Source organism: Hemiscyllium ocellatum, chromosome 4, assembly GCF_020745735.1.
Source record: "Hemiscyllium ocellatum isolate sHemOce1 chromosome 4, sHemOce1.pat.X.cur, whole genome shotgun sequence".
NCBI lineage: Eukaryota > Metazoa > Chordata > Chondrichthyes > Orectolobiformes > Hemiscylliidae > Hemiscyllium > Hemiscyllium ocellatum.
In genome coordinates, this window is record NC_083404.1 from 140775870 (window position 1) to 140801863 (window position 25994).

Here is a 25994-nt window from a genome sequence, read left to right on the forward strand (position 1 = left end):
CTGTGCATATTTGTGATGAGAGAGAGAGATCGAGAGAAGTTGTTATGGAGCAGGAGTACCAGCGGTTATAGCTCAGTCAGAGATCCTCACTGTTGTCTGCTCGGATTTGGGACTGCAGCATGATCCCATTTGAGATTCTGATGTCCATCATGGAAGTTCTCAACTTCAGAAAACTGTTACAAAAATGCAGCTTTAATTCAGTTTGAACTTCCTGTGCTGAAGGTCTTAGATTGTATCATCAACTACATTGAGAGAAAGGTTGTGCTCTATTGAAAAGCAGAAAAGGCCCCTCTACCCTATGTTCCGTGCCCAAGCACAGAATCTGTAGTGACTATGGCTACAGGGATCTCCCCAATTTTTAAAGTATATCCTACAAAAGCTTAGATCATTCTCAGCTGAGCAAGTAGACCAGTATTAAATAGAAGGAATATGCCAAAGCTAATGCCTCTCTTTGTAAAATAATCAAATATTGCAACGTATTAAATAAAATCTGATATTCAAAACGGTGTCAGCTTTAATCAGTTTGAAGAGATTTGAATGTTATCACAGTAGCTTTAAAAACAGGAGAAACAGGAGTAACTGGAGCTCCACAAGTGGCGAGAGGGCGAACAGCATGCCCCCACCCACATCAGAATTACAAAACATCAGCTGACAGCCAGTGAGTCATGCAAAAAAAACGTTTGTAGGACTGCAGAGAATTATCGGGAGAGTAGGCCGCTCAGCCACTGCCTCTTAAATGTTGCAATTGTACCAGCCTCCACCACTTCCTCTGGCAGCTCATTCCATACACGTACCACCCTCTGTGTGAAAATGTTGCCCCTTAGGTCTCTTTTATATCTTTCCCCTCTCACCCTAAACCTATGCCCTCTAGTTCTGGACTTCCCGACTCCAGGGTCTATTTATCCTATCCATACCCCTCATGATTTTATAAACTTCTATAAGGTCACCCCTCAGCCTCCGATGCTCCAGGGAAAACAGCCCCAGCCTATTCAACCTCTCTCTATAACAAATCCTCCAACCCTGGCAACATCCTTGTAAATCTTTTCTGAACCCTTTCAAGTTTCACAATATCCTTACGATAGGAAGGAGACCAGAATTGCACCCAATATTCCAACAGTGGTCTAACCAACGTCCTGTACAGCTGGAACATGACTTCCCAATTCTAACTGTCAATGCTCTGACCAATAAAGGAAAGCATATCAAATGCCTTCTTCACTATCCTATCTACCTGCGATTCCACTTTCAAGGAGCTATGAACCTGCACTTCAAGGTCTCTTTGTTCAGCAACACTCCCTAGGACCTTACCATTAAATGTATAAGTCCTACTAAGGTTTGCTTTCCCACAATAACACCACACGTTTATTGAAGTTAAACTCCATCTGCCACTCCTCATCTGACCAGGATCCCATTGTAATCTGAGGTAACCTTCTTCACTGTCCACTACATCTCCAATTTTGGTGTCATCTGCAAACTTACTAGCTATATCTCCTATGTTCACATCCAAATCATTTATATAAATGACGAAACGTAGTGGACCCAGTACCAATCCAAGTGGCACTCCATTGGTCACAGGCCTCCAGTCTGAAAATCAACCCTCCACCATCCTCTATCTTCTACCTTTGAGCCAGTTTTGTATCCAAATGGCTAGTTCTCCCTGTATTCCATGAGATCTAACCTTGCTAACCAGTCTCTCATGGGGAACCCTGTTGAACACCTTACTGAAGTCGATATAGATCACATCTACTGCTCTGCCTTCAACAATCCTCTTTGTTACTTCTTCAAAAAACTCAAACAAGTTTGTGAGACATGTTTCCCACACACAAAGCCATGTTGACTATCCCTAATCAGTCCTTGCCTTTCCAAGTATGTGTAAATCCTATTCCTCACGATTCCCTCCAACAACTTGCCCACCAACATCAAGATCACCAATCTATTGTTCCCTGGCTTGTCCTTACCACTTTTTAAAAATAGTGGCAACACGTTAGCCAATCTCCAGTCTTCCGGCACCTCACCTGTGACTATCGATGATACAAATATCTCAGCAAGGGACCCAGCAATCACTTCCCTAGCTTCCCAGAGTTCTTGGATACACCTGATCAAGTCCTGGGGATTTATCCACTTTTATGTGTTTCAAAATATCTAGCACTTCCTCCTCTGTAATATGGACATTTTGCAAGATGTCACCATCCATTTCTCTACATTCTATACCTTCCATGTCCTTCTCCACAGTAAACAATGATGCAAAATACTCATTTAGTATCCCCCCGCATCTCCTGTGGCTCCACAAAGGCCGCCTTGCTAATCTTTGAGGGGCCTTATTCTTTCCCTCATTACCCTTTTGTCCTAATGTATTTGTAAAAACCCTCTAAATACTCCTTAACCCTAATTGCCAAAGGATCTCATGTCCCCTTTTTGCCCTTGATTTCCCTCTTAAATATACTCCTCCTGTCTTTATACTCTAAGGATTCACTTGATCCATCCTGTCTATACCTTACATATGCTTCCTTCTTTTTCTTAACCAAACCCTCAATTTCTTTAGTCAAGCAGCATTCCCTATACCTACCAGCCTTTCCTTTCACCCCAACAGGAATATATCGTCTCTGGACTCCCGTAATCTCATTTCTGAAGGCTTCCCATTTTCCAGATATCCCTTTACCTGTGAACATCTGCCCCCAATCAGCTTTTGAAAGTTCTTGCCTCATACTGTCAAAATTAGCCTTTCTCCAATTTAGAACTTCAACTTTTAGATCTGGTCTATCCCTTTCCATGACTATTTTAAAACGAATAGAATTATGGTCGCTAGCCCCAAAGTGCTCCCCCACTGACACCTCAGTCACCTGCCCTGCCTTATTTCCCAAGAGTAGGTCAAGTTTTGCACCTTCTCTTGTAGGTTCATCCACATACTGAATCAGAAAATTTTCTTACCCACACAAATTCCTCTCCATCCAAACCCTTAACACTATGGCAGTCCCAGTCAATGTTTGGAAAGTTAAAACCCCCTACCATAACCACCCTGTTATTCTTACAGATAGCTAAGATTTCCTTACAAGTTAGTTTCTCAATTTCCTGCTGACTATTAGAGGGTCTATAATACAAACCCAATAAGGTGATCATCCCTTTCTTATTTCTCAGTTCCACCCAAATAACTTCCCTGGATATATGGCTGTGAATATCCTCCCCGAGTACAGCTGTAATGCTATCCCTTATCAAAAACACCACTCCCCCTCCTCTCTTGCCTCCCTTTATATCCTTCCTATAGCATTTGTATCCTAGAACATTAAGCTGTCAGTCCTGCCCATCCCTGAGTGATGTTTCCGTAATTGCTATGACATCCCAGTCCCATGTTCCTAACCATGCCCTGAGTTCATCTATCTTCCTTGTTCGGCCTCTTGCACTGAAATAAATGCAGCTTAATTTATCAGGACATCTCCCTGGGTCCCACACTCCCACCTTACTAGTTTAAGTCCTCCTAAGCAGCTTGAGCAAATCTCCCTGCCAGTATATTAGACTCCTTCCAATTCAGTTGCAATCCAGCCTTCTTGTACAGGTCACTTCTACCCTAGAAGAGATTCCAACGATCCAAAAATATGAATCCTTCTCCCATACACCAGCTCCTCAGCCATGCATTCATCTGTTCTATCCTCCTATTCCTACCCTCACTAGCTCGTAGCACCAGGAGTAATCCAGATACTACTATCCTCAGAGACCACCTTTTTAAATTCCTGCCTAACTTTCAATATTCTCGCTTCAGAATCTCATCCTTTTCCCTTCCTATGTCGTTGGTTCCAATGTGTACAACGACCTCTTGCTGGTCCCTCTCCCTTTTCAGAACATTCTGCACCCTCTCTAAGACATCCTTGATCCTGGCACCAGGGAGGCAATACACAATTCTGATTGTTCGCTGCTGGCCTCAGAAATGGCTGTCTGTGCTGCTGACTAGAGACTCCCCTAACAAAATTGATTGCTTGGATCCCAACGTACCCCTCATTACATTAGAGCCAGTCTCAATATTGGAAACTTTGCTGTTCGTGCAACATTCCCCTGAGAGTCCATCACCCCCTACATTTCCCAAAACAGTATACTTATTTGAAATGGGGATAGTCACAGAAGACTCCTGCACTACCTGCCTACCCCTCCTACCTTTCCTGGTGGCAACCCATCTACCTGACTCCAGACTCCAGGTCTCCAGCTTTTCTGCCTTCCTATAATGCTATTTATCACACCACCTAGTTCCTGTAAATTCTTCATCACCCCGTCACGCGAACCAACCCATGTGATCTGATAGGATTCACAACCAAAGACACTTTGTGCAGACATAATCATCAGTAACACGGAAACTCTCCCTCGACTTCCACATTTGACAGGAAGAGCATATTGCTCTACTAAAGGCCATTGTTGCTCCTTCACAATCTACAGACCTAGAAAACAAAAGCATCATCTTTTTGCTCTAAACTACTGTGTTCCAAGCTAGCTTAGTACTTATGGCTTATACTTTTAAAATTTAATCAAGGGACAGATCTCAATAAAACATATAATCAAGAAAGAACCCACTCTACTCACTATTGCAGACTCACAGCAAGATTTCACGTTAAAACCTATGCACTTATCTGTTCCTGTGCCTTGAGCTCTCCCACACAGGTTCCTCCAAGGTCATCTGTGAATTTCGCTGTTCGTTAATTTTTCCTAAATGCACTCCAACGTCCAGAGATACATGAATTCAAACAGCCAAAGGCAGTAACGGTGTAGATTCACTGCTGCGTCAGTTAGCAGGGTAGGTTTCTCAGCCTCCCCCACTGACCATGTGGTCACTGCCCTTTACCTGTCTTTCTCCTTTAAAAGTGTCGTTGTTTTGATCTTTTTCCCCTCCAAAGTTCCCAAATAATGAAACAGCAAATAAAACAGCGATTGCTGCTTCTGGAATTCAAGAAAATCACCTCCAACAGCTAAAATACCTCAAAAAAGGAGCAGTTCTTACAGCCACAACTTTTTCCTGTCCTCCATCTTGAATTAATGCAGTGCACACTCAATGTATTCTTTCAAGGAAGTACATTCTGTAATGAAACTTCCAAAAACATTCCGTGTTTGTTGCTGGAACATTTAATTTTTCAAATCATGTCATTCCATTTCAAATAAGTTTCATTCAAGGTACAGTTTGTTTCAACTAAAATATCTGATATTTTGTAAACATTTTGACAAATGGGTTTACACAGGATCCAGCCCCTCAATGTAGAATGACAGGACGGAACCAAATTGTGGCCGTTCCCCATCATTATGCAGCAATAAATGTGCAATTCCAACAGTGATATCCATATAATTGGGACTGAATGGCCCCATACTGATTTGGATGATCCTGTTTATAGGGTATCACTCCTTATTTGTTGGTCCAGGATCAAAGAACAAAGAAAATGACAGCACAGCAACAGGCCCTTCAGCCCTCCTAGTCTGCACCAATCCAGATCCTCTATCTAAACCAGTTGCCTATTTTCTAAGGGTCTGTATCCCTCTGCTCCCTGCCCATTCATGTATCAGTCTAGATACATCTTAAATAACACTACCACGCCCACCTCTACCACCTCCAATGGCAACGCATTCCAAGCACCCATCACCCTGAGTAAAGAATTTTCCATGCACATCTCCCTTAAACTTTTCCCCTCTCACCCTGAATTCATGACCCCTAGTAATTGAGTCCCCCACTCTGGGAAAAAGCTTCTTGCTATCCACCCTGTCTATACCTCTCATGATTTTGTAGACCTCAACCAGGTTCCCCCATCAACCTCTGTCTTTCTAATGAAAATATTCCTAATCTACTTAATCTCTCTTCATAACTAGCGCACTCCATGCCAGGCAACATCCTGGTGAATCTCCTCTGCACTCTACCAAAAGGATGTGGATGCTTTGGAGAATGTGGCAACCAGAACTGTAGGCAGAATTCCAAACGTGGCCGAATCAAAGTCCTATACAACTGTAACGGGACCTGCCAACTCTTCTACTCGATGCCCTGTCCGACGATGGAAAGTATGCTGTATGCCTTCTTGACCACTTCCATCAACCTGCGTTGTCACCTTCAGGATACAAGGGACATGAACACCCAGGTCACCCTGTACATCAATTTTCTCCACAGCTTTTCCATTTCCCGTATAATTCACTCTACAATTGGATCTTACAAAATGCATCACCTCGCATTTGCCCAAATTGAACTCCATTGCCATTTCTCTGTCCAACTCCCCAATCTATCTATATTCTGCTGCATTCTCTGACAGTCCCCTTCACTATCTGCTACTCCACCAATCTTAGTGTTATCTGCAAACTTGCTAATCAGACCACCTATACCTTCGTTCAGATCATTTATGTATATCACAAACAAGTGGTCCAAACATGGAACACCATTGGTCACAGTTCTTCATTTTGAGAAACTCCCTTCAACTACTATGTCTCCTGCTGCCCAGCTAGGTCTCTAACCATCTAGCTAATACACTCTAGACCCCGTCTGACTTCACTTTCTCCAACAGCTTACTATGGGGAACCTTATCAAACGCTTTACTGAAGTCCATGTATATGACATTGACAACCCATCCATCAATCAACTTTGTCACTTCCTCAAAGAATTCTACCAAGTTGGTAAAACACACCCTTTCCTGTACAAAATCATGTTGCGTGCCACTGATAAGCCCATTTTCTTCCAAATGTAAATAGATCCTATCCCTCAGTATCTTCTCCAGTAGCTTCCCTACCACTGATGTCAGGTTCACCGGTGTATAATTACCTGGATCATCCCTTCTTAAACAAGGGCACAACAGTAGCAATTCTCCAATCCTCCAGGAACCTCACCAATGTTCAAGGATGCTGTAAAAATATCTGTTAAGGCCCCAGTTATTTCCTCCCTCGCTTCCCTCAGTAACCTGGGAGAGATCCCATCTGAACCTGGGGACTTGTCCACTTAATGCCTTTTATAATACCTAACACTTCCTCCCTCCTCCTGCTGACTTGACCAAAGCTAATTAAAGACCTATCCTTAACCTCAACATCCATCATGCTCCTGTCCTCAGTGAATACCAATGCAAAGTACTCATTAAGAATCTCTCCTATTTTCTTTGACTCCACGCATGGCTTTCCTCCTTTGTCCTTGAGTGGACCCACCCTTTTTCTCATCACCCTCTTGCTTTGGGATTTTCCTTAACCACGTTTGCTAAAGATATTTCATGACCCCTTTTAGCTCTCTTAATTCCTCATTTCAGATTGTAAGAATATCACGAAAGTTGGACCAAAACTGCTCTCTCTCATTCTGCGTAGATCAATTGCAGCCAGTCCATTCTATCCATCAACCATTTTCTCCTCTGCTTAACTCTCTTTGGTCAATACCATCTGCTCTAATAATGTGACAGAAGTATTACACTGTGAAATTTGATACTAATTTCCTCTAACCTCCAGTAACGTGAAGCAGTTCCTCACTAAACTCTCAGTATAGAATTTTCAGAACATTCTTCTATATATCCACATCACTTATCATTTTTAAGTGGTGTCAAAAACACTGACACTAAAACAAATCAGTACATCTATCAAATCCCTTTTAGAACAATCCAAATTATCATCAGTCTGCAACAGCATTTTTGTGGCCAGACAGAATTATAAAATGATGGCCAGAACCTCTCATTTCTTCCCTTAATATCCTGTCTAATTCAAGGCTTCTATAATTGAGACTCCAATGCTCTCAGAAGAATAGAATTCCAAGCACCAACAACCCTCAGAGAAGAAATTTCTCCTCATCCTGTCTTCATGGAAGACTCAAGATTAGAGTGGCGCTGGAAATGCAAGCAGGTCAGGCAGCATCCGAGGAGCAGGAAAATCAGGATGAAGGCTTTCCTGATGAAGGGCTGTGCCCGGAACATCGATTTTCCTCCTCCTCAGATACTGCCTGACTTGCTGTGCATTTCCAGCAGCATCTAACCTTGACTCTAATCTCCAGCATCTGCAGTCCTCACTTTTGCCTTCATGGAAGACTCACTCACTTTTAAACTACCTCCCTACTTCTAAACTCCCCACAAGGGGGGGGGGGGGGCATCTTCTCGCATTCTCACTGTCCAGGCATCTCCAGACCTACATTCTTCAGTAAACTCACCACTCATTCTTTAACACTTCAATGAAAACAGAAGCAGACTTCACATCAAGAATCAACGAACCTGCCCTAAACCGTCTCCAAGACAATGGTAAATATTTTAACATCACTCTTCACCATCTACACAACATCTCACGTTCTGATCATATGCATAGGGACAGGTTGAAGGGGAAGGAAATGGGGGTGGGGGTGAGAGGAGATGGGGGAGACAACGGTTGGGAGACAACGGTTGGGAGTCGGCGGTGGGGGGGGGAGAGACGGGGGTGGGGGGGGGAGAGACGGGGGTGGGGGGGGGAGAGACGGGGGTGGGGGGGGGAGAGACGGGGGGGGGGGGGGAGAGACGGGGGTGGGGGGGGAGAGACGGGGGTGGGGGGGGAGAGACGGGGGAGGACAGAGGCGGGGGAGACAGGGGAGGTGAGAGAGGGAGGGGGAGAGGGGGAGGAGGAGAGGGGGAGGGGGAGAGGGGGAGGAGGAGAGGGGGAGGAGGAGAGGGGGGAGGAGGGGGAGGGGGGAGGAGGGGGGAGGAGGAGGAGGGGGGGGAAGGGGAAGGGGGAGGAGGAGGAGGAGGAGGTGGGAGGGGGGGGAAGGAGGAGGTGGGAGGGGGGAAGGGGGAGGAGGTGGGAGGGGGGAAGGGGGAGGGGGGGAAGGGGGAGGGGGGAAGGGGGAGGGGGGGAAGGGGGAGGGGGGGAAGGGGGAGGGGGGAAGGGGGAAGGGGGGAAGGGGGGGAAGGGGGAGGGGGGAAGGGGGAGGGGGGAAGGGGGAGGGGGGAAGGGGGAGGGGGGAAGGGGGAGGGGGGAAGGGGGAGGGGGGAAGGAGGAGGTGGGAGGGGGGAAGGAGGAGGTGGGAGGGGGGAAGGGGGAGGAGGTGGGAGGGGGGAAGGGGGAGGGGGGGAAGGGGGAGGGGGGGAAGGGGGAGGGGGGGAAGGGGGAGGGGGGGAAGGGGGGGGGAGGGGGGGAAGGGGGGGGGGAGGGGGGGAAGGGGGGAGGGGGGGAAGGGGGGAGGGGGGGAGGGGGGAGGGGGGGGAAGTGGGAGGGGGGGAAGGAGGAGGTGGGAGGGGGGAAGGGGAGGAGGTGGGAGGGGGGAAGGGGAGGAGGTGGGAGGGGGGAAGGGGGAGGGGGGAAGGGGGAGGGGGGAAGGGGGAGGGGGGGAAGGGGGAGGGGGGGAAGGGGGAGGGGGGGAAGGGGGAGGGGGGGAAGGGGGAGGGGGGGAGGGGGGGAAGGGGGAGGGGGGGAGGGGGGGAAGGGGGGGGGGGAGGGGGGGAAGGGGGGAAGCGGGAGGGGGGAAGGGGGGAAGCGGGAGGGGGTGGGGGGAAGCGGGAGGGGGTGGGGGGAAGCGGGAGGGGGTGGGGGGAAGCGGGAGGGGGTGGGGGGAAGCGGGAGGGGGGAGGGGGGAAGCGGGAGGGGGGAGGGGGGAAGCGGGAGGGGGGAGGGGGGGGGAAGCGGGAGGGGGGAAGCGGGAGGGGGGAAGCGGGAGGGGGGAGGGGGGAAGCGGGAGGGGGGAAGGGGAGGGGGGGAGGGGGGAGGGGAGGAGGGGGGGGGGGGGGGAAGGGGGAGGGGGGTGGGGGGAAGGGGGAGGCGGGGGAGGGGGGAGGGGGGAGGGAGGGGGGGGGGGAGGGAGGGGGGGAGGGAGGGGGGGAGGGGGGGCGGAGGAGGGGAGGGGGGGAGGAGGAGGAGGAGGAGGTGGGAGGGGGGGAAGGGGGAAGGGGGAGGGGGGGGAAGGGGGGAGGGGGGGGAAGGGGGAGGGGGGGAGGGGGGGAGGGGGGGTGGGGGTGGGGGGGGGGGGGGGGGAAGCGGGAGGGGGTGGGGAAGCGGGAGGGGGGGGAGGGGGGAAGGGGGGGGGGGGGGGGGAGGGGGGGAGGGGGGGGGGGGGGGGGGGGGAGGGGGGGAGGAGGGGGGGGAGGAGGGGGGGGAGGAGGGGGGGGAGGAGGGGGGGGGGGGGGGGGGGGGGGGGGGGGGGGGGGGGAGGAGGAGGAGGAGGGAGGAGGGGGGGAGGGGGGGGAGGAGAGGGGGGGGAGAGGGGAGATGAGGTGGGGACTGGGGATGGGAATGATGGGTAAAGGGGATGGGGAAGAAGGTGACGTATGTGATGACGTGGAGGGAGGGCGGTCCGGGGGGCGGGGTCTGTAGAGATAATATGTCGGGTCCCGTGACCCAGCCTCCGGTACCTGGTTTCTCCAGGGCTGGGGTCCGGCGGCCGGATTCGGGGCCGCTACCGGCTCCATCCTCCCGGTTGACGGTGGAGATGGGGGCCGGGGCCTCGGGCTCAGGCTCGGGGCCGAGTGTCCGGGAGAATCGGGAACTTCACTCCGAGCGGAGCCACCGCTCCCGACGCAAATGTCGGCGACCGGAACCAGAAACCGGGGCGGGCCCGGTGTCAGAGGTTAAACGATCCCGTCATCCGCATAGGGGACTTTCTCATGACGTCAGAGGGGGGTGCAAGGGTCCGCCATTGTCACCTCCTTTCCCTCAGTCTCTCAGGGAGAGGAAGAGTCAAAAGGAGATTGGGAAAGCAGGATTTAGGATTTTTGGCAGGATCCTGAGATTGCCTTGCCTGGTTTAATCTAACCAAATACATCACCTGGTGTTTATCTGATTAATTGCCATTTGCCCATCTGACCAGCTGTATAGTTTTAGATTACAGAAGCTAGTCAAATAGTCTGATCAGTGGCAAATGGCATTTAAGGAAAAAACCCTTATCGCCCAAAGGGTGATGAAAATCTGGAGCTCACTACCTGAAAGATTGGAAGAGGTAGGAAACTCTCGTGGCAATTAAGAAGTTTAGTTTGAGATTGTGTTCAGCATAGACGGGTTGGACCAAAGGGTCTTTTTCCGTGCAGTATGACTTTAGATGTGCACTTGTGACATCAAATTGTACAAAGCAATGAACCCAGTGCTGAAAAATTGGATTAGAATGGTTTCCAGCATCTGCAGTCATTGTTTTTACCTAGTTAGGCTGAAGGGTCTATTTTTGTACTGTAGACCTTTATGACTCTGTGACTGGGGTCTGGTGCATTACGAGGCCATTCAGCCCATCATATCTGCAATGGCTTTGCCAATTATCATCTCATTTGATGCTGTTGCCTTCTCATCTGCCCGTAACCCTACATGCTTGTTGTGGTTCTGTTCACCGAGCTGGGAGTTTTTGTTGCAAACGTTTCATCCCCTTTCTAGGTGACATCCTCAGTGCTTGGGAGCCTCCTGTGAAGCGCTTCTGTCATGTTTCCTTTGGTATTTATAGTGGCTTGTCTCTGCCGCTTCCGGTTGTCAGTTGCTGTCCGCTGCAGTGGCCGGTATATTGGGTCCAGGTCGATGTGTTTGTTGATAGAATCAGTGGATGAATGCCATGCCTCTAGGAATTCCCTGGCTGTTCTCTGTTTGGTTTGCACTATAATATTAATGTTGTCCCAGTCGAATTCATGTTGTTTGTCATCTGTGTGTGTGGCTACTAAGGTTCGCTGGTTGTGTCGTTTCGTGGCTAGTTGGTGTTCGTGGATGTGGGTTGTTAGCTGTCTTCCTGTTTGTCCTATGTAGTGTTTTGTGCAGTCCTTGCATGGGATTTTGTACACGACGTTGATTTTGCTCATGCTGGGTATCGGGTCCTTTGTCCTGGTGAGTTGTTGTCTGAGAGTGGCTGTTGGTTTGTGTGCTGTCAGTTCGGAAATGCTCCTGATGTATGGTAGTGAGGTTAGTCCTTTGGGTTGCGGCATGTCCTCGTTTCGTTAACTTTCCCTTAGGCATCTGTTGATGAAATTGTGTGGGTATCCGTTTTTGGTGAATCAATCTGTTTTCACCAAAAACGGATACCCGCGCAATTTCATCAACAGATGCTAAGGGAAAGACAACGGAACGAGGACATGCCGCAACCCAAAGGACTAACCACACTACCATACATCAGGAGCATTTCCAAACTGACAGCCAGACTGCTGCGACCACTAGGACTCATAACAGCACACAAACCAACGGCCACTCTCAGACAACAACTCACCAGGACAAAGGACCCGATACCCAGCATGAGCAAAATCAACGTCGTGTACAAAATCCCATGCAAGGACTGCACAAAACACTACATAGGACAAACAGGAAGACAGCTAACAACCCGCATCCATGAACACCAACTAGCCACGAAACGACACGACCAGCTATCCTTAGTAGCCACACACACAGATGACAAACAACATGAGTTCGACTGGGACAACACTACTATTATAGGGCAAACCAAACAGAGAACAGCCAGGGAATTCCTAGAGGCATGGCACTCATCCACTGATTCTATCAACAAACACACCGACCTGGACCCAATATACCGGCCACTGCAGCGGACAGCAACTGACAACCAGAAGCAGCAGAGACAAGCCACTATAAATACCGAAGGAAACGTGACAGAAGCGCTTCACAGGAGGCTCCCAAGCACTGAGGATGTCACCTAGAAAGGGGATGAAACGTTTGCAACAAAAACTCCCAGCTCGGTGAACAGAACCACAACAACGAGCACCCGAGTTACAAATCTCCTCCCAAACTTTGAACCCTACTGCATTTTTTCCTTCTCAAACAATCTTGAATTCTTCAATTGAACCACTCCCCCGACCCCACTCCGAACTCTCAGGTACTGAAATCCAGACCCTAACTGCACACTGAAGTCTTTTCCTTGTGTAGCATTTCATTCTTTTATCAACTGTTTTAAATCTATGCCCACTGTTCATGATTCTTTGATGAGTAAGATCATTTCTCCTTACCTACTCTGTCCAGACTCGAGAAATCTCTGCACACTCCTATGTTATGTTCTCTCATCTCTGTCCAAAGAGGAATATAGTCTAAATTTCTCTCCTTTCCTCACTAGTTTTCATTCCTGGAACCATTCCAGCAAACTGACTCCAGGACTTTCACATCGTTCTGTAAAGATTTTGTTTTTAGTTTCTGTGTTTTAGATTGTAGACTAACATGGAAAATAACTTTTAAATTAAGTTACTTGCTGGGTGGCACAGTGGCTCAGTGGTTAGCACTGCTGCCTCACAGCACCAGGGTCCCAGGTTCGATTTCAGGCTTGGGCAACTGTCGGTGTGGAGTTTGCACTTTCTCACTGTGCCTGTGTAGGTTTCCTCCAGGTGCTCTGGCTTCCTCTCACAGTCCAAAGATGTGCAGGCCAGGTGAACTGGCTGTGCTAAATTGCCCACAGTGTCTGGGTGGGTTACTTTTCGGAGGGTCGGTGTGGACTGGTTGGGCTGAAGGGCCTGTTTCCACACTGTAGGGAATCTAATCTATGAAGGTGTGGGTGTGCTGTACCTTTAAGAGAGTTAAAAGCTAGCAGTGACAGCACCGTGTGTTCCCGATAAGAAACAATATAACTTTTGGTTCAGAACAGATACCACTGGCTGCGTTGCTATGAGACAAAAAACAGAATTGAACTGAGCCAATCAGTTTAAGTTACACCTTGAAAATACAAAATTCCAATCAAGTTTGAATTGAGTATACTGACAATCCTTAAAAGCCAATGACACAATTCGATGCTTTGGGGTTATAAGACCAGGGAAAATTGAACAGTTGAGAGGAGAACTGCCATCTACCAGCAGGTAAAGGCTGTCTGAAAAATAGCTCTCTTAAAAAGTATCTTTATCAATCAGTAACCTGTGAAGCAGAATCCCCAAGTAGAAGAAAAGAAGACAGGGATACAGAGAAAACTGAAAGCTGCCTAGTTTTGAGATAAGAAGTGTTGTTTTGTAAATCCATAATTGGGAGTTTTATTGACTAGTATTATAAAAGGACAGGTAAAAGATATGTTTAGAGAGGAGCTGTAAATAGTCATTAGTTAATTATTCTCTGTTCTACTTTTTGAAATAAAATGGTTAATTTTTATTTCAAATAGTTCTTGGCCTTTAGAATTTTCACAGATTACTGCATGAGATGTTGCTGGTTTACAGTAAGCAGGAAAGTTTACCCCATGTTGTAACATAAAATGCATTTCAGTATGTTATAGATGTTGCTGTTTTGTTCAAACAGAGGGGTTAGTCTGTAGATAGTCCCCCCCCAAGGGGATTTGTGCAGAGTGAGATTCACCTGGCAACAAGTAGCTCATCAATTTGTGCAGTTTTGAACCATCATTGATACCAGAAGTCATCTGCCTGATGACCACTCTCTGATGGGATGCTGGTTGGCTGATCAGTTTGATGGCATGAGTTTTCAGACTGCTTGAAGGGACAGATTGCATGTTTTCACTTCTGCAGTAAAAAAAAGCTTGAAGAAAGTTATTTGTCTTCTTTCTGTTGCTGTAAGCTGTTGCCTTTGACAGTGATTAAGAGACTTTGCAGTTAGTGCACTAATTGCCTCATTCCTCCTGCAAAGAAGTGAAGGGACTTGGGAACAGAAAATCCTGACAATGCAAAAGGAACATCTCAGCATGGTGCTATTGAACTGTGGTTCCCAGATTTCTTCCCACCATTTTTTTTGTTTGTTTTTATACCTGTACCTGTGCATAAGGGTTTTAAAAGAGCATTGGAGTTTTAACCTAGCACCGGATGCTGATAGTTCATAGCTGTTTGCTTGTGATTACAATTTACTAAATTACAGTAAGTAGCAAAGACAGGGAGAACTGATTAAATAGATACTTTGGTTCCATCTTCAGAAGGTGGATGAACACAATGGTCTTATGGTGCAGAAATATTCGGGATCACAGGATCTAGTGAGGGGGAGGTACTGAAGGAAATCAGCATAATAGGGAAATGGATTTGGCGAAATTGATGGGATTGAAGGCCAATAAATTCACAAGGCCTTGCCAGATGTAGTAGATGTATTGGTAAGGCCCAAGATATAGTAGATGTATTGGTGGTCATCTTTCAAAATTCCTTGCACACCAGCCAGTGAAGGTAAACATGCACTGTGGAAGGTAAGGTAAATATGAGAAAATACAGGCCCAGTCAAACCAATCCCTCCTTATAACAACACTCCTGCCATCTGTGCTATCAATCTAGTGAACCTTTGCTGCACCCCATCTATGGTACGTATATTCTTTCTTAGGTCAGGAGACCAAATTTGCACAGAATGTTCCAGGTGTGGTCTCACTAAAGCCCTGTGCAGTAAGACTTTTCAATTTCTGAACTCCAATCCTCTTGCAATGAAGGCCAATATTCCATTTGCTTTCCGAATGCTCACTGCACCTACCTGAATACGTTCATTACCTGCCATTTAGAAAAAGACTGATTTATTCCTAGTGATCCCAGTCAACCAGTTCTCAATCAATGCCAGTATATTACCCCACCCCATGTACCTTAACTTTACTCAATTGTTCCGCTCACACAGGCATCTGTGGCAATGAGTTCCTAAGGCTCAAACCCTCTGAGAGAAGAAATTCCTCCTCATCTCAGTTTTATCCTGTCTTTTGTAACAGATTCTGTCATTTTCCCCACTACCAATGCTAAACTAACTGGTCCGTCATGTGAAATCTCCTGATTCAATGATTATTGTCCGTGAGGAGGCAGGGAGGCTGCAGAAGGATTTGGACAGTTTAGGAAAGTGGGCAAAGAAGTGGCAGATGGAGTATAATGTGGGAAAGTGTGCGGTAGGAAGAATAGAGGCATGGACTATTTTCTAAATGGGGAGAAAATTCAGAAATCTGAAGTGCAAAGAGACTTGGGAGTTCCAGTCCAGGATTCTCTCAAGGTTAACTTGCAGATTGAGTCAGTCGTTAGGAAGGCAGATACAATGATGGCATTTATTTTATATAAAATATAAAAGCAGGGATATATTTCTGAGGCTCTATAAAGTTCTGGTCAGACCACATTTGGAGTATCGTATGCTGTTTTGAGTAGCATATCTCAGGAAGGATATACTGGTCCTGGAGGAGGTTCATGAGAATTGTCCCAGGAATGAAAAGCCGAACATTTGAGGAACATTTGAGGACACTGGGTCAACCCTTGATTGAGTTTCAAAGGATATGGGGAGATCTAATTGAAACATACAGAATACTGAATGGCCTGGATAGAGTAGATGTTTGGAAGGTGTTTCCATTTGTAGGAAAGACTAGGACTCGAGGGCACAGCCTTAGAGTAAAGGGAAGACCTTTTAGAACAGAAATAAGGAGAAACGTCTTCAGCCAGAGAGTGGGGAGTCTATCAAATTCACTGCCACAGAAGGCTGCAGAGGCCAGGTCATTGAGTATATTTAGAATAGTAATAGATAGAAAGGTTCTTGAGGATCAAGGGTTGCAGGGAGAATGATGTTCAGAAACTTATCAGCTGTAATTGAGTGGCAGAGCAGACTCGATGGGCTGAATGGCCTAATTTCTGCTCCTATATCTTAGTCTTAAATGCTTTCCTACTGACACCTCATTCCCAAGGACCAGGCCAGAAGCAGTGCCTCCTCTCATGATCAACTGGACACATTGGAAGGTCTCCTGAACACAAGCTAGCTTCTGACTAAAAAGGAAATTGCTAGAGAAACTCAGCAGGTCTGGCAGCATTTGTGGGAAGAAAACAGAGTTACAGTTTCAAGGCTGGTGACTCTTCACCAGAACAGAAAGCAGCTAAGGCTGGCATTTATGGTGAAGATGAGGTTGGTGGGGGAGGAAGGGTGAGACAAAACACAGACTAGGTGACCACTTTGCAGAACACCCACAGTCTGTCTGTATAAATAACCCAGAACTTCCAGTTGCCTGTCACTTTCACCACACCGATGTATTCCCACGCTAGCATTTCTGTCTCGGGGCTGTGCAATAATCCAGCAAGCCTCAGCTCGAGCTTGAAGAAGTAATGAAGAAGATTGGTGAAAGCAGAGCAGTGAACATTGTCTCTATGGATGTCAACAAGATTCCACATGGTAGACTTGTTAACAAGGTTAGATGATGTGGAATACAGGGAGAGGTAGCCATTTGGAAACAAAACTGGCTCGAAGACGGTGGTGGTGGAGGGTTGCTTTTCAGACTGAAGGCCTGTGATCAATGGTGTGCCACAAGGATCAGTGCTGCGTGTGCTGCTTTTTGTCATTTATATAAATGATTTGGATGTGATTAAAGAAGGTATAGTTAGTAAATTTGCAGATGACACTAAAATTGGAAGTGTAGTGGACAGCAAAGAAGGTTACCTCAGACTACGACAGGACCTCGAACAAATGGGCCAGTGGGCTGAGTTGTGGCAGATTGACTTTAATTTAGATAAATGTGAATTTTGGGAAGGCAAATCAGAACAGGACTTATACACTTAATGGGAAGGTCCTGGGGTTGTTGCTGAACAGAGATGTTGGAGTGCAGGTTCATACTTCATTGAAAAAGTGGAGTCAGAAGTAGACAGGGTAATGAAGAAGGTATTTGGTATGCTTGCCTTTATTGGTCAGTGCATTAAGAATAGGAGTTGGAAGGTCATGTTGTGGCTGTACAGAACATTGGTTAGGCCATTATTGGAACACTGCATTCAATTCTGGTATGGGAAAGATATTGTGAAACTTGAAAGGTTCAGAAAAGATTCACAAGGATATTGCCAGGGTTGGAGGATTTGAGCTATTTTCCCTGGAGTGTTGGAGGTTGAGGGGTGACTTTAAAGAAGTTTATAAAACCCATGAGGGGCATGGATAGGGTGAATAGCCAGGATCTTATTCCCAGGGTAGAACATAGAACAGTACAGCACAGAACAGGCCCTTCAGCCCACGATGTTGTGCCGATCACTGATCCTCATGTATACAGCCTCACATTTCTGTGATCATATACATGTCCAGTAGTCTCTTAAATGTCCCCAGTGACCTTGCCTCCACAACTGTTGCTGGTAACGCATTCCATGCTCCCACGACTCTCTGTGTAAAGAACCCGCCTCTGACATCCCCTCTATACTTTCCTCCAACCAGCTTAAAACTATGATCCCTCATGTTAGTCATTGTTGCCCTGGGAAATAGTCTCTGGCTATCGACTCTATCTATGCCTCTCATTATCTTGTATACCTCAATTAGGTCCCCTCTCCTCCTCCTTTTCTCCAATGAAAAAAGTCCGAGCTCAGTCAACCTCTGTTCATAAGATAAGCACTCCAGTCCAGGCAGCATCCTGGTAAACCTCCTCCGAACCCTCATGACTCTTAAACTCAATCCCCCTGTTAATGAAAGCCAAAACACCATCTGCTTTCTTAATAACCCTGTCCACTTGGGTGGCCATTTTAGGGGATCTATGTACCTGCACACCAAGATCCCTCTGTTCCTCCACACTGCCAAGAATCCTATCCTTAATCCTGTACTCAGCTTTCAAATTCGACCTTCCAAAATGCATCACCTCGCATTTATCCAGGTTGAACCCATCTGCCACCTCTCAGCCCATCTCTGCATCCTGTCAATGTCCCGCTGCAGCCTACAACAGCCCTCTATACTGTCAATGACACCTCCAACCTTTGTATCGTCTGCAAACTTGCTGACCCATCCTTCAATTCCCTCATCCAAGTCATTAATAAAAATTACAAACAGTAGAGGCCCAAGGACAGAGCCCTGTGGAACACCACTCACCACTGACTTCCAGGCAGAATATTTTCCTTCTATTACCACTCACTGTCTTCTGTTGGCCAGCCATACAGCTGAGTTCCCCTGTATCCCATTCCTCCTGACCTTCTGAATGAGCCTACCATGGAGAACCTTATCAAATGCCTTGCTGATGTCCATATACGCCACATCCACAGCTCGACCCTCATCAACTTTTCTAGTCACATCCTCAAAGAACTCGATAAGGTTTGTGAGGCATGACCTGCCCTTCACAAAGCCGTGTTGACTGCATTTAATCAAGCCATGCTCTTCCAGATGGTCATAAATCCTATCCCTCAGAATCCTTTCTAACACCTTGCAGATGACAGACGTGAGACTGACTGGTCTGTAATTGCCGGGGATTTCTCTATTTCCTTCCTTGAAGAGAGGAATTACATTTGTCTCTCTCCAGTCCTTGGGTACAACTCCAGTGGAGAGCGAGGATGCAAAGATCTTCACAAGTGGTGAAGCAATTACATTTCTCGTTTCCCAGAGCAGCCGAGGACAAATCTGGTCCGGGCCTGGCGACTTGTCAATCTTAATGTTTGACAAAATTTTCAGCACATCAGCTTCCTCTATCTCTATCCATTTCAGCATGCACACCTGCTCTTCAAAGGTTTCATTCACTACAAAGTTCGTTTCTTTCATAAAGACAGAAGCAAAAAATTCATTTAGGGCTTCCCCTACCTCCTGAGACTCCACACACAAATTCCCTATGCTATCCCTGATCAGCCCAACTCTTTCGGGGAGTCTAAAACTAGACAGCATTGGTTTAAGGTGAGAAGGAAAAGATATAAAAGGGACCTAAGAGGCAACTTTTTCACACAGAAGGTGGTGTTTGTTTGGAATAAACTGCCAGAGGAAGTGCTAGATGTAGATGTAATGACAACATTCAAAACACATCTGGATGGGTACGTGAAGAGGAAGGGTTTAGAGGGATATGGGCCAAATGCTGGCAAATGGGACAAGATTAATTTAGGATAGTTGGCAGGGTCTGTTTCTATGCTGTACGTCCCTATGACTCTATAACAATATTTTATTTTCTGCTGGAAACCCAGGAGCCTCTGGAACTAAGTAACAGTTGGACTAAGTTCAACTAAGTTCAACTCAGAATCGAGTTCATTAACTTTAGAGCCTGATCCCATCTTTTTTTACAAATCCTCACACTCAGACCTGTGATGACATGAGTTAATTCTAGCACAGATAACCCATTCTCTCCTACTCTCTGCTCTTATTACCATTTATTCAGTTTCTCTTCTGTTCTGGCCTGCTTTCAATACTTCCCTGGTCTACCTACCTCTTTCATCTTATCTATCTCTCTCTCTCTCTCTCTCTCTCTCGGCTCCACCTCCACCAAACTGTTTACTCCTCCCCACCCCCACCACATCACGCCCCTTGTGGGGCAGCTGATGGTCGGAGTTGCCACAAGATCACTGCCTGTGGATTTTTAGTTGGCACAAATATGGCGAAGAACATTTTTAGCAGTAACGGAAGCAATGGCCTGTTTGGTTCAGCATTCGGATGAGATCATAAATTAGAACAATGGTAGCTTTGAAAATAGAATAAACCCAGGGTAACCAGGTCTGGGCAGAACAAAGAATCTTACAAATTATAATCTAAGGAGTTTTTGTACAGCCCACAGCTGCAGATGTTTGTAATAGACAGACTGATAAGATGTCTGGGAACAGAGCAGCCAACCTGAAGTTTGTAGTTGAGCAAAATTAAAAAGAAAGTGTGATCCTACAATAATAGGTGATGGAGTATTGAGGTAGTCAGCAAAGAAATCAACACCCCGCCTGAAGAAATGTGGCTGAATTCCTTTAAACAAAGAGCTATAGGTTGGAGAGAGGAGTCCCCACCCGGTAAGTGAAGGAGAACGGCCAACAGGGAAATATAGATCCACAAAAGGACACCGGCTCAACCTCAAAAGAATAAACAATAGCAGCTTCACAGCTGAAATAATAACAATCGAGACAGCTCAAATGAAGTCATTCATCCAGGGGTCAAAGGAGAAAGGCCGGGGACAAATGATCAGCTGAAAGGAAAACAAGAATATATTTTGTAAAACCTTAGGAGTTTGGGCAAGTGATTGAGTTTCAATTTTATTAATGGAATTTGAATTGATGGTGTAAAATAATTAATAAGTAAAAGAGTTAGTATGGAAACATTTAGAGTAGGGACAGTAAATTTGATCTAAGAAGCAATCTCCTGTTTAAAATACACTTACAGACAGCACGTGAATAGAAGGAGTCATAGTTGCATCTGCAAGATAGACGAACCTGACCCTCCAAGGTCAAGTCGGACAGAAACTGCTGGCAACCCATTGGTTAAAGAATTCTAACATTAAGAATAATCATGTAACTTTATATAGTCATTGGGGATTCAGTTGTAAGGGGGAGTAGATAGGCAGTTCTGTGGTCGAAAACGAGACTCCCGAATGGTATGTTGCCTTGGTGTCCGTGGGTCAGGGATGTCTCAGATTGGCTGCAGAACATTCTGAAGGTGGAGGGTGATAATCCAGTTGACGTGGTGTATATAGAAATAGAACGTTACAGTACAGGCCCTTCGACCCTCAAGGTTGCACCGACGTGAAAATAATCTGATGCCCACCTAACCTATACCATTCCATTATTATCCATATGTATGCCCAGTGCCCATTTAAATGCCCTTAATGTTGGTGAGTCTACTACTGATGCAGTCAGGCCATTCTACGCCCCTACTATTCTGAGTGAAGAAACTACCCCTAATGTCTGTCCTAAATCTACCACCCTCAACTTAAAGTTACGTCACCTCATGTTAGCCTTCACCATCCAATGAAAAGGGCTCTCACTCTCCACCCTATCCAACCCTCTGATTATCTTGTATGTCTCAATTAAGTCACCTCTCAACCTTCTTCTAGCTGAGGAAAACAGCCTCAGTTCCCTCAGCCTTTCCTCATAAGACCTTCCCTCCATACCAGGCAACATCCCAATAAATCTCCTCTGAACCCTTTCCAAAGCTTCCACGTCCTATAATGCGGTGACCAGAACTGCATGCAATACTCCAAGTGCAGCCGCAACAGTGCCCTGTACGGCTAAAGCATGACCTTGTGGATCTGAAACTCAATCCCTCTACTAATAAACGCCAACACACCATGTGCCTTCTTAACAACCCTATCAACATGGGTCGCAACTTTCAGGGATTTATGCACCTAGACACCGAGATCTCTGTGTTCACCTACACTGCAAAGATTTTCACCATTAGCCCAGTACCCTGCATTCCTGTTATTTCTTCTGAAGTGAACTACTCACACTTTTCCGCACTAAACTCCATTTGCCACTTCTCAGCCCAGCTCTGCATCTTATCTATATCCTTCTGTAACCCACAACATCCTTCGGGACTATCCACATCGCTGCCGACCTCAGTGTCATCCGCAAATTTACTAACCCATCCTTTTATGTCCTCCTCCAGATCGTTTATTAAAAATGACAAACAGCAATGGCTCCAAAATAGGTGCTTGTGGTACCCCACTAGTAACTGAGCAGCAGGTCAAGCAGCATCAAAGGAGCAGGAGAATCGACGTTTTGGGCATAAGCCCTTCTTCAGGAATGAGGAGAGTGTGCCAAGCAGGGTAAGATAAAAGGTAGGGGGGAGGGATTTGGGGGAGGGGCATTGGGAATGCAATAGGTGGAAGGAGGTTAAGGTGAGGGTGATAGGCCGGAGAGGGGGTGGGGGCGGAGAGGTTGGGAAGAAGATTGCAGGTCAAGAAGGCGGTGCTGAGTCCGAGGGTTGGGACTGAGATAAGGTGGGGGGAGGGGAAATGAGGAAGGTGGAGAAATCTGCATGCATCCCTTGTGGTTGGAGGGTTCCTAGGCGAAAGATGAGGCGCTCTTCCTCCAGGCATCGTGTTGTTATGATCTGGCAATGGAGGAGGCCAAAGACCTGCATGTCCTTGGCAGAGTGGGAGGGGGAGTTAGTGTTCAGCCATGGGGCGGTTGGGTTGGTTGGTGCGGGTGTCCCAGAGGTGTTCTCTGAAATGTTCTGCAAGTAGGCGGCCTGTCTCCCCCAATGTATAGGAGCCAGACCATGGCAACATGATGCCTGGAGGAAGAGCACCTCATCTTCCGCTTAGGAACCCTCCAACCCCAAGGGATGAATGCAGATTTCTCCAGCTTCCTCATTTCCCCTCCCCCCACCTTATCTCAGTCCCAACCCTCAGACTCAGCACCACCTTCTTGACCTGCAATCTTCTTCCCGACCTCTCTGCCTCCAATCCCTCTCCGGCCTATCACCCTTAACTTAACCTCCTTCCACCTATCGCATTCCCAACGCCCCTCCCCCAAAACCCTCCTCCCTATCTTTTATCTTAGCCTGCTTGGCACACTCTCCTCATTCCTGAAGAAGGGCTTATGCCTGAAACGTCGATTCTCCTGCTCCTTTGCTGCCTGACCTGCTGCGCTTTTCCAGCAACACATTTTTCAGCTCTAATCTTACTCTAGTCATTCTTTTATTCCTGATATATTTATAGAAGGCCTCAGGGTTTTCCTTGATCCTATCCACCAACATCTTCTCATGTCCCCTCCTGGCTCTTCTTAGTCCTCTCTTTAGATCTTTTCTGGCTAACTTATAACTCTCAAGCCCCCTAACTGAGCCTTCATGCTTCATCATCACATGAGCCTTCTTCTTCCTTGTGACAAGAGTTTCAACTTCTTCAGTAAACCATAGCTCCCTCCCTTGTCAATTACCTCCCTGCCTGATAGGTAGACCGCAGCAGCTGTTCCTTGAATAAGCTCCACATTTCAAGTGTGTCCATCCTCTGCAGTTTCTTTCCCCAGCCTACGCATCCTAAGTCTTGCCTAATTGCATCCTAGGAGAAAGTGAGGACTGCAGATGCTGGAGATCAGAGCTGAAAATGTGTTGCTGGAAAAGCGCAGCAGGTCAGGTAGCATCCCAGGAATGCTGGAAAAGCGCAGCAGGTCAGGCAGCATCGCAAGATGCTTTTCCAGTAATCGCATCATAACTGCCTTTCACCCAGTTATACCTCTTTCCCTGCGGTATATACCTATCCCTGCCCATTGCTATTGTAAACATAACAGAATTGTGATCACTATCACCAAAGTGCTCACCTATCTCCAAATCTTAACATCTGACGGTGTTCATTCCCCAGTATCAAATTCAATATGGCATCACCCCGATTGGCCTGTACACATATTGCGTCAGAAAACTCTCCTGATCCATCTAAACTACTTGAACTATAGTATTCCCAGTCAATATTGAGGAAATTAAGGCCCTCATAACTACTACTGTTACTCTCATTCCTATCGAGAATCATCTTTGCTATCCTTTCCTCTACATCCCTGGAATAATTCGGAGGCCTATAGAAAACTCCCAACAGGGTGACCTCTCCTGTTTCTAACCTCAGCCCAAACTACCTCAGTAGATGAGTCCTCACATGTTATCTCAGCTGCTGTAATACTACCCTCGAGTAACAATGCCACACAAACCCCCCACCCCCATCCTCCCGCTTCAACTTTTACCATCTTCTATGTCCTTACTGAAACCTCTAAATCCCAGAAGTTGCAACAACCATTCCTGTCCCTGCTCTAGCCATGTCTCTGAAATGGCCACAACATTGAAATCCCAGGTGCCAACCCATGCTGCAAGTTCACCCACCTTATTCCGGATGCTCCTTCCATTGAAGTAAACACATTTCAAACCAACATCCCAATTGCTGGTGCCCTCTTGCGACCATGTAAACCTATCCCTGACCTCACTACCCTCAACCTCCTGTACACTGGAACTGCAATTCAGGTTCCTATCCCCCTGCTGCATTAGTTTAAACCCCACCCGCTCATCCCCAAAGAACATTAGCAAATTCCACCCCCCCAGGATATTGGTACCCCTCTGGTTCAGGTGAAGACCATCCTGTCTGTAGAAGTCCCACCTTCCCCAGAAAGAGCTTGAATTATCCAAGAATCCAAAACCCTCCCTCCTGCACCATCCCTGCAGCCACGTGTTCAGCTCTGCTCTCTCCCTGTTCCTCACTTCACTAGCACGTGGCATGGGAAACAAACCAGACATAACAAGTCTATTTGTTCTAGCTCTAAGCTTCCAACCTAGCTCCAATTGTATTGGCACCAATGATACAGGTAAAAAACGGGATATGGTTCTACAAGCAGAATTTAGGGAGTTAGGAGCCAAGTTTAAAAAGTAGGACCTCAGGTAGTAATCTCAGGATAGCTACCAGTGCCATGTGCTAGTCAGAGTAGAAATGAAACAGTAGGCAGGATGAAGGTGCAGTGTGAGATGGTGCAGAGAGAGGGGTTCAGACATTTGGATCAGTTCTGGGAGAGGTAGGACTGTTACAAATTGGACAGTCTACTTCTGGGCAGGACTGGAACCAATGTCCTTGGGGGTGCTTTTGCTAATGCTGTTGGGGAGGGTCTAAACTAATGTGGCAGGGGGATGGGAACCAAACGAGGAGGTTAGTGGACAGTAAGGAGGCAGTAACTAAAGCCTGTAAGGAACTAGATCATGAAGTCAGCGTGACTAAGGGGAAGAGTAGGCAGGGAGGAGATGATGAACACAAAGGGACAGCTGGTCTCAGATGTATTAGTTTTAATGTGAGAAGTGTAGTCGGTATGGCAGATGAACTTAGGGGTTGGATTAGTATCTGGGAGTATGATGTTATTGCTATTACTGAGGCATGGTTGAGGGAAAGGCATGATTGGCAACTAAATATCCCAGGATATAGATACTTCAGGTGGGATAGAAAGGGAGGTAAAAGGAGTGGAGGAGTTGCAATACTGGTCAGAGAGACTATCACAGCTGTGCTGAAGGAGGGCACTATGGAGGACTCGAGCAGTGAGGCAATATGGGCAGAACTCAGAAATAGGAAGGGTGCGGTAACAATGTTGGGGCTATACTACAGACCTCCCAATAGCGAGCGTGAACAGAGGTACAAATTTGTAAACAGATTGTGGAAAGATGTAGGAACAGCAGGGTGGTGGTGATAGGAGATTTTAATTTTCCCAACATTGACTCATTGTTAGAGGTCTAGATGGAGCAGAATTTGTAAGGAGCATCCAGGAGGGCTTTCTACAACAGTATGTAAATAGTCCAACTCGGGAAGGGGCCATACCGGACCTGGTGTTAGGGAATGAGCCAGTTAGGTGGTTGAAATTTCAGTAGGTGCTTACTTCGGGAATAGTGACCACAATTCCATAAGTTTTAGCATATTCATGGACAAAGGTGAAAGTGGTCCTAAAGGAAGAGCTAAATTGGGGGAAGGCCAACGATACCAAAATTAGGCAGGAGCTGAGAAATGTGGATTTGGAGGGAAATCTACATTCGATGTGTGGGAGACTTTTAAAGAGAGATTTATTAGAATACAGGACAGACATGTTGCTCTGAAATTGAGGGACAGA

General features: G+C 46.9%; 2 protein-coding genes across 3 annotated transcripts in view; one reads left to right on the top strand and one right to left on the bottom strand.

Annotated features, from left to right (window-relative positions):
• The window catches only part of riok3 (RIO kinase 3 (yeast)), a 31194-nt gene extending 20716 nt beyond the window's left edge, over positions 1–10478 (bottom strand). Inside the window, exon 1 of one of the 2 annotated variants that reach the window (XM_060823925.1) lies at positions 10278–10478. In XM_060823925.1, coding sequence (XP_060679908.1) covers positions 10278–10334 — 57 coding nt within the window. In that variant the 5' untranslated portion in view covers positions 10335–10478. Of the gene's footprint in view, positions 1–6763; positions 7142–10277 lie in introns of those variants that run through there. The other variant, XM_060823924.1, reaches the window with a different exon arrangement.
• Positions 10479–10546: 68 nt separating this feature from the next.
• Positions 10547–25994, top strand: part of LOC132815130 (leucine-rich repeat-containing protein 15-like) — a 37397-nt gene continuing 21949 nt past the window's right edge. The window contains exon 1 of the mRNA XM_060823927.1: positions 10547–10861. The gene's annotated coding sequence lies outside the window, so the exon portion shown is untranslated. The remainder of the gene's footprint in view (positions 10862–25994) is intronic.